The 12887-nt window shown below is 57.2% G+C and overlaps 1 protein-coding gene and 1 pseudogene across 45 annotated transcripts in view; one reads left to right on the forward strand and one right to left on the reverse strand.

Moving 5' to 3' along the window:
- Nucleotides 1-1490: 1490 nt before the first annotated feature.
- LOC114897656 lies at nucleotides 1491-3485 on the reverse strand (annotated as a pseudogene).
- Nucleotides 3486-6501: 3016 nt separating this feature from the next.
- CLN8 (CLN8 transmembrane ER and ERGIC protein) overlaps nucleotides 6502-12887 on the forward strand; it is a 45416-nt gene continuing 39030 nt past the window's right edge. For 40 of the 45 annotated variants that reach the window (XR_003794186.1, XR_003794207.1, XR_003794209.1 and 37 more), the window contains exons 1-2: nucleotides 6602-6791; nucleotides 10706-11329. Coding sequence is in view for 9 of the 45 variants with exons in the window: in XM_029226423.1 (XP_029082256.1) it covers nucleotides 10721-11329 (609 nt within the window). In the remaining 36 variants the exon portion in view is untranslated. The other 5 variants (XM_029226426.1, XM_029226427.1, XM_029226428.1 and 2 more) reach the window with 5 other exon arrangements.

Consider the following 12887-nt stretch of genomic DNA (forward strand, 5'->3'; position numbering starts at 1 on the left):
TTTCGTCGTTTGGCGATTTTGCAAATGTCCCATCTCAGTGTGTGGCTTTTTGGATCTGCCTACCTTACAACATTCTACGTGACATTTTGGAAACACTACATTCCATTTTCCGTTGTATGTCTATACATTTGATCTGTGTATCACATTGTGCTGTGTTTGGAGGGTGGGGGAAGGGAGGGCGAATTTTGAGCCTGTACATTTGTTTCTAAGATAGTAACCGAGGTGAAAGATCAAGGGTATTAATCTCTCTGTGGATATGAATTAAGCATTTCTCAAAGTTGCACTTGACCCTCCAGGTCACCTGAATACCATCTGGTACCAACCCAAGAGATGGAACTGGACCGACTAGTTTGGGGGCCTCTCTGCAGGGTTTCAGTTTGTAACTGGGGCACTTTCTCCCCCGGCCCCCCCATGGCTGACATTTCTCTGTTGAGAGCTCCGCCCAATGCATCATCGTAGGGCGTGTAGCATCATCTCCGGCCCCAACCCACTAGATGCCCATGGCACCTCCGCCCCACCCCCACCGGCTGTGAAAACCAAAAATGTCCAGACTTGGCCCTGAGGGAGGTGGTCGACCCCAAAAGCACAGCCTGGCTCTGTAGCCCTTGAACCAATATAATCTTATCGAGGCGTTTTTAAAAACTGGTTGTTCCGGTGTTTGGCCAACTGAGATTTAAGGATTCTTTGTGTGCCAAGATAATTACATCCATTAGCTTTAAGGTCATCATTTGCAACAGAGAGAACCCGGCCCTGACTTATATGACACTCAAGGAGCAGAAGCCTTGATGCTGGAAGAGATTTTAGACCAATCTCATCTTTTCGTGTTTGTGGCTCAGAGAGGTTAATCCACCCTTCCAGGGTTACAAGCCAGTAGGAGTAAAATCTGGAAAAGTCGAGCCCCCAGTCTGAGCCTTTAGCACATTTTGAGACTCTTGGACCCAAGCCATAGGCACCATGTTTTGTGGTTCAAAATATGTTTTTCAGAAAAAGAAATGGACATAATGAATACTCATAGGAGCAGGAATGATTCTAAGAAGACACGTTTTTCTATGAAAAATGTTTTTTCTTTCCAGGAAGCTTTCTTTCTTTCTTTTCACCTTTAAAAATATATATTTACAGGAACAATTCCCAATTCTCTGGGACTCTTAGAAAAAAAGATCCATTTTTGGGGAAGTAAAACAAACAGTGGAGACAGGTGTAGCACCATCCCCCAAATCACCAACCCCCAGGTCCCCAGGCCCAGGCTGGGCCGTTGCTGATGGGAGGTGAACCCAGGAGTCCTTTGAACCCGCCCTTCTCCAGCCTGGAATTCACATGGGACAGGCTTTATGTCCCTCATTCCTCCCTCCCAACTCCAGGGACACTTAAAGAGTCCTTTGTACCCACCCGCAGGAAATTGGGGGGCTGGGAGGGAGGGAGCTGAAAATACACATTTGGTATCAAAAATAAACACTTGGGGGTGGCAGGAAGACTCCCCCCAAAATCCCTTCCTTCCCACCCACCCTATCTCAGATATAGGAAGAGATGCCTCCCTCTCCCCTATTGAAAAGCCCTGTTTAAAAATAGATTATACTATCAAAATGGCAGGGGGTTGGGGACAGGGAGACCTGGAGTACTGGTTGGAGGGGCCCCCCAGATGGGGACCACTCCCCCAAAAAACCCTCCATTGGGAGGTAACAGGCAGGACCCCAGGAGTTTGGATTCCTCCCCGGCCAAAAAAGGTGGTTGAAAAAGGACAAGCTGTCTGAGAGAAAGGCCGGGGAGGTCGATATTCCCATTCCCAAGGGTGTGACTCTTCCTTGGCCAAAACTCCCAAACCGTTAAACAGCACAAATTCTTCCTGGACCCTTGGGGACGGCCAGGATTAATAAACTACAGCAATCTAGCTCTTCTACCCACACCCCAAAATGGAGACAGGGCTCCCTCAGCTCCCCAAGGGCAGCCTGAGAAATAAATAAGGAAAGTTCCTTCTCAAGCCAGACCCCGATTGTCTCATCTTGGGGAAAAAATGTGGAGATGGGGGAGATGCCCTTGCCAACCGCCCCCCCGCCCCAAAGAGGGCCAGGCTCCTCCCGGTGGCCTTCAAAAAATAAATAAATAAACCGTCCCCACCACTGCAGTAGGAGACGTGTAAGAGCGGCCACTGGGGGACTGACCAAGAAGGGATAAGTTGTATGTTTTCTGTGGAAGGGTTAGTGAGAGATCCTCTTTCCTAAGAATCCCCACCCAACCACGACCACAGCACGAGTCTGTCAGCTGAACTGTGTTTCTCCTTGAGATGGCTGGCTGGAGAGAAGTTCAGGGCATGGATGGAGTGACCCCAGAAAGGGGTGGGGGTGGTGGTGGTGATAGTCATGGCTTCTGGGGCCCTGGGGAGAGCACCACGGCGGTTGAGAGGCCATCCACGCTGATGGAAGGGATGTGCACCTGGGCGCTGCCACTGGACGGAAACTGGAAGGAGAGCTTGGCCGGGCTACGTACGGGGTGCAGTGGGGCTCAGGGTGCTCCAGAAGTGAATACTGGGGGGCAGAGAGCTGGGCGTCAACAGCACCGGGGTCAACGTGTGCGTAGGTAGCAGGGAAGCCCACCGGCACCGCAGTTTCCATAACGACCGCAGGCAGCCGGGCTGGCACGCCCTCCGCGGGAGGGGCTTCTGGCTCGGCCTTGGGCTCAAAGGGCTCGGCCTTGACGGCTTCCAGGACAAACCCGCCTCCCCAGTGGCTGCGGCTTCTAACTCTTCCTTGGGCTCTTCCACTTTGACTTCTGGGGGCAGTGGCCGGCCCAACCCAGGCTCCATACTTGGCTCTTTGGATTTAAGGTTCGGGGCCTCGGGTGGGGTCAGGATGACCTGCAGAGGCAGGCCGGCCTCCTCAGCCTCCAGGCAGGCCTCCAAGGGGTTTGGGGGGCACTGCTGCCCCTGCAGGGGCGGTGTTGGGGAGCACTGTGGAAGGCCGAGGATGAGAGGGCGGCTGTGGCTGCGGCTGCAGGGGCTGGATGGGGAAGGTGGAATAGAGGCCCGAGCGCATGTAATCGTTCCGGCTGCTGCACGCCAAGCCGCCTGGGCCTGCCACTCCTGCACCCCTGGGTGTGCCTGGCTTCCCAGAGGCAGTGTCCCCGGGGACGGCGTGTACAGCTGTGGTGCCCGCATCTGCCACAGTGGAGGTGGCAGCCACCTCAGGCTGGGGCGGGCAGTCCTCAGTGGAGCACCCCACGACCTCGGGGTAGGACACAAACTTGTAGACGAACTTCTGGCCACTCACTTTGCGGGTGATGTTCTTATCACAGTAGTACCGCACGGCCCGGCTGGGCTTGTCACAATTCACGTTGGTCTTATTCTTGCGTAGCCCCCAGAGCCGGGCCACCCCCTCAGCATCCACCAGCTTTAACTCACCGCCATCCCGGGAGGTCCAGGAGATGATGTGGCCATTGCCTCGCTCTCTGAACAGCTGCAACAGAAACTGCCACAGCGTCACACAAGGGTCCATTGCTGGGCGAGCGCTTACGCCATCCCAGGGGTACCTGTGTGTAGCGCAGCGGCGGCGTTGGCAGCTCGGGGGGGCGGGGGCTCCGTGCGCGGCCCCACCGCCCCCCAGGTCCGGGCTCCGAGGTGGCGGTGGCGGCCCAGGAAGCTTTCATTTTGCCACAGTTGTGGAGGAAAGAGTTTTCATGGCACTAGCTAAGGACAGTGAGGCAGCTCTAATTCAGGGCACCACGGAGACTGGTGTAGGGACCAGCACCACGGGGCCTGCGGGGGGGAAGGGGGACTGGCTCAGCTCCGAATACAACAGGGACAAGTGGGGATCACGGCCAAGGAGCAGGGTGTGTGTCTGGAGTGGCGGTGGACTGGACATGACTGGGAGCAAACATCAAGGCCAGGGGCATCCTGAACGGGATGGACTCAGCCGGATTCTTGCTGAAGGCAAGCTCAGGTGATCACACAGCGAGGTGGGGCGGGAGGAATTTGATCAGATATCCAGGATTGTGGGGGGGGTTGTTGCTAAAGTTAAACTGACCACGCAGGGACAGACCCAAGGTCAGGCCTTGAGGATGGAGAGAAGCCCGGCTAGCGCTGGGTCAGGGAGAGAGACCCCGCTCACTGGTATTCAGAAATCCAGAGGCCCGTGCTTGTTTAGGACCCATCGTCTGCAGATGGCGAGCCTGGGTTCCAGGGCTTTAAACTGCCGTTTGGAAGCAGGGTGTGGGGACATCTGTGCTTCAGAGCCAGCCATGCTCTCTTCTGAGTAACTCCCAGGTTTAAAACTGGGGAGACCCCTCCCTCCCTCACCAGCTTATTTCTTAGAAAGAAATGGGCACAGAGGATAAATCGCACCACCCCTCTGCTAATGTCTTTTAAAAGCCTGTGTTTTTCTTAATTAAACAAACAATGAGCATGTATTACTTATATGATCAGAAAAAAACGAGATGCCGTCCTGGCCGCCTCCTGGTGAGTTTTTAGTCCTCTTCAAGCCCTCACGGCGTAAAACCCCAGAACTCAGCCTCATCCTGAGCTGCTGTAGGAAGCACAAGGCCCAACCTCACCGACGTGAACCTGTTTCCTCATCTAAGACACGTGGGTGGGTAAGAGCGTCCGAGAGCCTGCCGTGCAGCTGAGGTGGGAAAGGACCATTTACAGAAAGGGCTTAGCTTGATGTCACACACACAGTGACCTTGCTGTCAGGCAGGGAGAGGGCTGGAGCTGGAGGAGATGGACCTCGGGAGGCCAGCGGCCAGGCTGGAAACCTGGGTGCCTCACTGGGGATGACAGGTTGTGAGCAAGAATCAGGGTGCATTTCATTCAAAGTCTTCTCAGTTCTGCTGGGTTATGTATCACCAGTTATACCTGTAAATTTTGAAAAAAAAAATGATTGTTTTTAACAGGATGCTTTAAAGATAGCAGAGCAGAAAGACACAATCCTTGAACAAGCTGAGGAATTTACCGCCTGCATGACTAAGCAGGTCATCACTGAGCCCCAGTTCCTCCTTTGAAAGGCGGGCCTGGGCACTGCAGAGGAACCGAGAATGAAGGCAGGGACCGTGGAGGTGGTGGCACCGCGAGCATTTACGTCTATTTTCACAGGACACTAAGGACTCGGGGTTTAGCCTCAGCCTAGACGAGAATCAGAAAAGCAGCCTAATTTGACCGTGAATGTAAACCTCCCCAATGTGCTGAATTTTCAAGGGGCGTTGATAATTTAAACACCTTACTTCGTCCTCGGAGAAGTCCTGAGAGGTAGCTGAAGCAGTGGCTCTCTGCACCACCTTACAGGGAAGGGGACAGCACAAAACAAGAGCGAGCCTCAAGGCTGTCATGCTTTTAATTCAACTCTGTAAAACGACTGCGTGCCTCTCATACAGGAGGCTGGGGGGTAGGTGCGGGGAGGGGAGCGGGACATAGACGACCCGCGGTGCGATTTCACTTGTTCTTTCCGCAGACGTGCACTGGGCGCCAGTGACGTGCCGAGCCCGTTCCAGGGCTGGGGATAAAACACTGACAAAACCATGTTCCCCTCTCATGCGGCTGGCATTTTAGTCAGAGGACACAGAAAATCAACAGATAACTAAGACAAACCCATGAAAGTACAGAAGGCCCAATGGTGATAAGTACCCTAAAGTAAGAAAGGCTGCGGGGTGAGACCATGGGGACACGTGAGCTTCGGGGCGCCCCCGGCCAGGCGGGCGTCCACCTTCACACCCGAGGCCGGGCTCCAGGTTAAGCAGGTTCTCTCAACCTCTCCCAGCTGGCGAGTCTGGAGACCAGGGCTGTCCGACTCCAAGCCGGGGAGGCTGCGCCAGGTTCTGGGCCCCTCGGCTGCATCTTCTGCGGGCCTCGCGGGCGGGAGGCCGCGGGCGGGGAGGGTGCCGGCTGGCGGTTCACACGTCCATCCCACACCCCGCGGGACGCAGTCCGCCGACCACAGGAGCCGCCTGCTGAGCAATGCCAGCTGCTGCCCCGTCACAACCAGCGACCCTCGGGCCGCATGCCCAGCCGGCCGGCCTGAGCGGAACAGGGTGGAGGGGAGCCGGGTCCCCTGCCCACGGCCGCAGGGAGTGGGGAAGAGGAACTGCACTTGACCCTGCTTCCCGGGCGCCGTGGCCTCGGGCCGGCCTCTGCGCGTGGACCCGGCGGGGCCGCAGGGCTGAGTCACGGCCGGGCTGCGCGGCCCAGCGGGCCTTCCGGGGGGCTGGGCTTCGGGGTCACATGGGGGCTCTGCCGGGTCCTGTCCGCGGGCCGGGGCGGTGGGCACAGAGGAGTTGCCGGGACGCTCCCCCCAGGGGGCCCCAGGACCCCAGCGCGAGTGCAGTCGGCTAGGGCGACCCTTGCCTTGCTCATCACTATTCGGAAGGAATCGACCTGGGGCGTGAGGGGTGCGTTCGGGACTGGCTCACTGTAGAGGCGGGAGAGGCGGGGCGGAGAGCGCATCGGGTCCGCCTCCGCCCCGCCCCCCAGCGGCCAGCTGGTGGTACAGCCCGAGGCCCCCCCGGCTAACGCTTTGGTAGCGCCCGGCCGCCGCTAGGCCCCGCCCCCGGGTGCGCATGCGCGGCGACGTGTGCGCCGGTCGTGACACATCCGTGCGCAGGTAGGCGCCGGGCGGGGGGCGGGGTCTCCGGGTCCAGTCGGCGTGTTCTCGTGGAGTTAGAGAGCCCCCCAGTCCTGGCGCGGAGGAGCCCAGAGTTCCCCGCGTGCGGCCCGCGGGGCTTGGCGGCCCTGCCTGGACTGTGGGCGGTGGGGCGGGGTCCAGCTCTCCGTCCTCAGGTGTGCAGGGCAGAGGCTCAGGTCGCCCCATCTGCAGGTGGGTCGGGCGGGGGGTCCGGTCGTTCCGTCTGCAGGCGGGGCGGGCAGAGTTCCGGCATCTCCGCCCGCAGGTGAGCCGGGCGTGGGCTCAGGCCGCGGTGCGGGCCGCGGTGGGAGGGGTGCAGCCGGCCGGCCCGCGGGCAGCGAGCCCGAGAGAGGACACTGGCAGACAGGCCGAGACCGTCCACGGCGTGCTCTCTGTGGGACTTGTTTATATTTTCTGAATTTTGTTTGTTGAGCGTGTATTTAAATTTTGGAAAAATATGTTTACAAACTGTCGGAGTATAATTCTCAAAATGTTAGAAACGTAATTCCTGAGCAAACAGGGAGCACAGGTCAGGTTAAATCGCTTAGGAAGGACCCGGCGGAGGAAAGCCCGCCGGAGGCTGCCACCAGGAATGCTGGTCGGGGAGGGAGCCACTGGGATTATCCTCTGGGGGGAGAGGGGCGTTACGGCCCCTCATCACCCTATCAGTGTTGCTGGGTTGACCTCACAGACTGAAGTCTGGGCCAGTCCTTGCTGAACCGAACTGCTGTCTCCCCTGGAAAGTCAGGTGACCCTCAGGGGCTTGTGAGCGGTGACCCAGCGCGACATCAAAAAGCGTGCCGTTTCCCTCTTTCTGACCACATTTCCAAGTTTTGTATTTCGGAAGGAGCTCACAGATGCTCGGCGTCTGTGTCAGAGCTGAAAAGGTCCTGGTGGCCGGACTCCCGTCCCCGGGTCGGGGCTGCCTGGCCACTGCAACCCTGGAACCCACCCTCTTGTTAATTTCCTAAAACGCCCGGTTCAGTTCAGTAGAACAGCTGAAACTACCAAATCTTGTAAAACGAAGAGTAAGATGAGGTTTGTAGATGGATTTTTTCCCAGGGAAAATGGAGGCCTGTGGAGCCGGGACGGGCTTTCCAGCCGCCAGGAACCCGTTCCCCCGCGGCCGCGGCTCCACCACCAATGAGACGCAGGGGCTGCGGGGCGGGGCTCCGAGGACCCCGGACTGGAGGAGCGGGGGTCCTGGCTCTGCGGCTGTGCGGGGACGGGGACGGCGGCCTCAGGAGACACGAAGAAGCCCTAGGGCTGGGCTCGGGGTGAACGGGGTGACCCAGTGCCCCCGTGCCGGGACGGGTGAGGGGTGTGGTCAGGGTGGGTGGCTGCCGAGCCCTGGAGCTCTGCCTGCCTCTGGTCTGTGCCGCCTTCCGGAGCAGGGCCTGGCCACGCCCTGGGGTGCCCCCTAGCCACGGGGCAGCCGGGCCACCGCGGGGCTCCGGGGGGGGGCCGCCTGGGTTGCTGCGGACCCCCACCCAAGGCCTGGCCTCATCCCATCATGGCTCAAGTGGGTCACCCACCTCGCCTGTGTGTCCCCGGGACCCAGGGCGACAGGTTGGACCAGACCAGCCGGCCCAGAAGCTCTGTGGAAGCGGCTGTGTAGGAGGGTGTGTCCGAGGCGGGTTTGAGCAGCGATCCAGATGGGGGAGAGTTGATAGGGTTTGAAGGGCGGCAGAGCATTGGGTTTTTACAGGGAGTTGTTTCTGTTTCTGTGATGGCCCCGAGCGTTCCGCCGCCACTGATCGGTCTCAGCTGAGTATTTCAGCGTCTGACCTTAGCCCGCCTGCATTTCTTTCTGTAGAAAGGTTACTAGAAGGCGTGAGGACCCAGAAGCCGGGCTGAGGTTTCTCAGTGGTGAATTTGAGATGACGGTGGTTTTTCCTGGGTCTCTGGGGCCTTGGAGCCTTCCTCTTCCTTGGGCCTTGGCTCTGCGCCCCAGCCTCCACCCTGGCTGGGCCCACGCTTCAGAAGCAGGCTTTTCCCGCGTGCTCGGAGCCTGAGGCTGGCGGGCGGCTCTTTGTGCTGTAGCCTCGCTTGTCCACTCTCCGTCCCCTCTCAGGCCCTGCCCTGGCCCTCAGGACCCCACGTCTGTCTCCTTGTGCCTCTTGGTGGGAGGAGGAGGAAAAGGGCTGTTTTCAGGCTTTCTCTCCAGGATAATCAGGGTTTGTTGGATTGGCTCACATTTAAAACCACCTGCGGCGCACAGAAGAGCCTCTCAGGTCTTCAGGACGCTGCCTGCTTTAGGAAAAGGAAGCCACTAAACCCTCCCTCCTTGGAGTCACAGGATCTTACATCTGGGGGACTGGAATTCACGCCGGTTCAGTCGTTCTGCACCTGCTTAGAGCGCCTGGGCACATAAGAAACACCCAAGCCTGGCCCCGCCCCAGGGCAGCGAAGTCAGGACCTTGGGAGGGGGCCTGGGCATCGTCCTCGGTGTGGGAAGGACAGACGAACCTGCAGGTGATCTAATGCACCTGGGCCCAGAGCTCTGAGTCCTGATCATGGTCCAATCCGAGGCCCCACTGGGTAGCTTCTTGATTTGAGGCAAATAACTAAACCTGAGCTCTCTTCTTTCCATTGGAAATGTACGACTCCCTGTTTAGCAGGTTAAACGGCCTAACTGAACGTGCCTGGCACGGAGTAGGTACTTCATATTAGCACCCGGCACCCACTCTGCTGTATTTATGTGTATTTTTCGTTCCTATAGTCAGACACTGGAGTCCTGTTTTCCTAGCTCCGAAATAGTGGAACCAAGATCGGAACCCACTGTTTTGTTCTTTGGTCCCAGTGCCCTGGAGTCCCCCCAGCCTTCGTGAAGGGGCACCTATACCAGCCACTCACCCTGGGCAAGCTTGAGTCATTGTTTTAGTCAGAGCTCTTCAGAGTCATGGGGACCCTCCCGTTTCAAGGCAGAGGTTCCACAGGAGCGTAGAGATGCAGTCGTGGCAAAATGGGAACAGTCGCCCAGACCGCGTGACAGGCTCGTGGAAAGGACAAGGTGAGGTTTCCGGAGGAGCCTGTTTCTCGGCACTTTCCAGTTTGTGCAGCGACCCTTTGCATGGGGTTAAGTTCTTGATGGTGCGGCTTCCTTCTGCCCAGCACTGAGACCCCCTCTCCCTTCCCTGTATTCGCCCCTGACCCCGCCCCCATCAGCTCCACAATACGGGACCAGATGCTTCTGGAGTCTGCTATGAGAGGCTCAGTCAGGTGTGGCCACAAGAGGAAAGCAAAGCTCGTTATGCTCTCGGGTCCTAGAGGCAGGGCCACGCCGGGCACGTGGGGGGCTGGCCAGGGGGTCGGGGGCGGAGGACAGGACGGAGGGAAGACTGAGGGCACGGCCTTTACTGGGGTTTCCAGAGGAAAGGCAGGCGGGGCGGGGGGAACACGTACGATTGGCTGCTTTTAGTGATTTTGCCGGGCTTTGGGCGACAGGGCTGCCCCGAGCCGCCGGGCACCCGGCCCGGGTGTTTCGGGCAGAGGAGGGCCACCTCCCCGGGGGCGGGGCAGGCGGAGGAGGCCAGGCCTGGACGGGCTGTCGGCATAGGTCCCAGGCGGGCTCCTGGCTGGGCCCTTGGCTGGTGGGGGGTTGTCTCTGCCCAGCCAGGCGGGACTTAACGATGTCAGAGCATCACAGTAGACAGAAATATATACACACACACACATAGATGTACACACACGTACTCCCCTAAGTACGGAGCTTGCTGTCCAGCGTAGGTGAGGGTCCAAGGAGCTCCGGATGGGGCGCTGGCTGGCAGTGTTCCCACCGTGGGTTCCGGAAGCACATCCTCCTCTAGGTGTGCTCTGTCTGGGGGACTTTGTGGGCTGTCACTGCCACCACGGGGGGCATCCACTGGAGAGTCGGGACCGTGTCTGTTTCCTGCCGCGTCCACGCCTGCCCCTTCTGTGCCTCGTGTCACTTTCTCTCGTGCTCCTGTCCCACCAGCGGGTGTTTTCTTGCTCTGTTTTTGTGTCACTGAATACACATAAGCTTGAGGAGAAGAGTTGTTAACATCCATTTTGTGGTGCTGGAGCAGCCTTGCGTCCCGGCTCCTTTCAGCCAGCAGAGGGTCAAGGCTCTTTTCTTTGTCCAGGCGGAGGATGGGCGCATGAGGGTCCCGGGGCCGTGCCCTGGTGCAGCGTGTGGACCCCGGCCCAGCCTGTACGACGTCGGCAGTATGAGCCTCCCGAGCAGCGGGCCGGCGGGCAGCATCTTTGACCTGGACTGCACCTCCGGGCAGGTCCGCTGGGCGCTGGTGGCCGCCGGCTGCACCTTCTACCTGGGCGTCTTCGTGGCCTGCCACCAGCTGTCATCCTCCCTGAACGCCACCTACCGCTCCCTGGGGGCCCGAGAGCAGGTCTTCTGGAACCTGGCGGCCACGCGCGCAGTCTTTGGCATCCAGGGCACCGCGGCGGGGCTACGGGCGCTGCTGCTGGACCCCGTGCTTCAGGCCGACAAAGTGCTTGGCCAGCAGAACTGGTGCTGGTTCCACATCACCACGGCAACCGGATTCTTCCTCTTTGAGAACCTCGCGCTCCACGTGTCCAATGCGCTGTTCCGCACATTCGACGGGTTCCTGGCCGTCCACCACCTCTTCGCCTTCCTCGGGTTTCTCGGCTCCGTGGTCAACCTCCAAGCGGGCCACTACCTGCCCATGATCACGCTGCTCCTGGAGATGAGCACGCCCTTCACCTGCATCTCCTGGATGCTCCTAAAGGTAGGCGCTCCCCAGACGGCATCTGTGCTCCGCAGCGGGAGGTGAGTGGCTAGTGAGCACCTTCACCCGCTTGATGCCCGTGTTGCTGGTCCCTCGTGGCCTGTGCTGTCACAGCATCACCAGGCTGGATTAGAGTATTACAGTCCGTAAGAAGCTCATTTTCGTTGAATTCCATTTTAATCATTTTAAACAGCTCTTTTAGGCTTCCTGCCCCATCGCAAAAGAAGACTCGGTGGATCGTGTGTCTTACTCAGCAACTGGCAGTATTTGTAAGCCCTAGAAAACATGCTTTTTCTTTGTTTCAGATACTTTTTTTTTTTTTTTTTTTTTTTTGCGGTACATGGCCTCTCACTGCTGCGGCCTCTCCCATTGCAGAGCACAGGCTCCGGTCGCGCAGGCTCAGCGGCCATGGCTCACGGGCCTAGCTGCTCCGCGGCATGTGGGATCCTCCCGGACCGGGGCATGAACCCATGTCCCCTGCATCGGCAGGCAGACTCTCAACCACTGCACCACCAGGGAAGCCCCTCAAATACTTTTTTTAAAAAAACAAAGTAATATATGTCTACATACATATCTTTTGAAATTTTTATTTCACATTATGTTATCTTACACCCAACATGAGATCTGCCCTCTTCACAAATCTTTAAGTGTCCAGCACATTATCGTCAGCTGTAGTCACAGGTGCACAGCAGGCCTCTGGAGCTTATTCGTCTTGTATGATTGAAACTTCACTCCTGTTGGTCAGTAACTCGCCGCTTCCCCTCCCTCCAGCCCCTGGCAACTGCCATCCACACTTTGATTCTAGGAACTGGACTATTTCAGATGCCTCATATAAGTGGACTCATGCCATATTTCTCTTCTGTTCCTGGTTTATTTCGCTGAGTGAATGTCCTCAAGGTCCAGCCATGTCATTGCACATTGAAGGGTTTCCTTCTTTTCTCAGGCTGAACAGGTTTCCATTACGTGTGTGAAGCACATCTTCCTTGGGTGTTTCAGTCTTAGTTATTGTGAGTGAACGTAGAGGTGCTAATATCTCCTCCACATTCTGATTTCGGTTCCTTTACTGGGTCATCAGGTAGCTCTGTTTTTAGAAAATAAACCGCCCCCACTGTTTCCCGCAGCGGCTGCAACGGGAATGCACAGAGGCCCACTTTCTCCACATGCTCACCAAAGCTTGTTGTCTTTGTTTCTCTGATGACATCTCACTGGCTTTTGATTTGCATTTCCCTGATGACCGGTGACAGTGAGCATTTATTCGTCTATCTGTTGGCCATTTGTATGTTGTCTTTGGAAAACTGTTCAAGCCCTTAGCCCATTTTTAACTCAGATTCTTTGCTATTTTTTTACTGTTGAGTTGTAGTTCTTTATATAAGTTCAAGATTAATCTCTTATTACACATATGGTTGGCAAATATTTTCTCCCACTTTGTAGATTGCCTTTTCACTCTGTTGATTGTTTCCTTTGCTGTGAAGAAGCTTTTTAGTTTGATGTTGTCCCAGTTGTTTATTTTTGTTTCTGTTGTATGTGTTCTTGGTATCATATTCATGAAATCATTGCC

The sequence above is a fragment of the Monodon monoceros genome, unplaced genomic scaffold (assembly GCF_005190385.1).
Source record: "Monodon monoceros isolate NGI ecotype Baffin Bay Population unplaced genomic scaffold, NGI_Narwhal_1 Super_Scaffold_17, whole genome shotgun sequence".
Lineage (NCBI taxonomy): Eukaryota > Metazoa > Chordata > Mammalia > Artiodactyla > Monodontidae > Monodon > Monodon monoceros.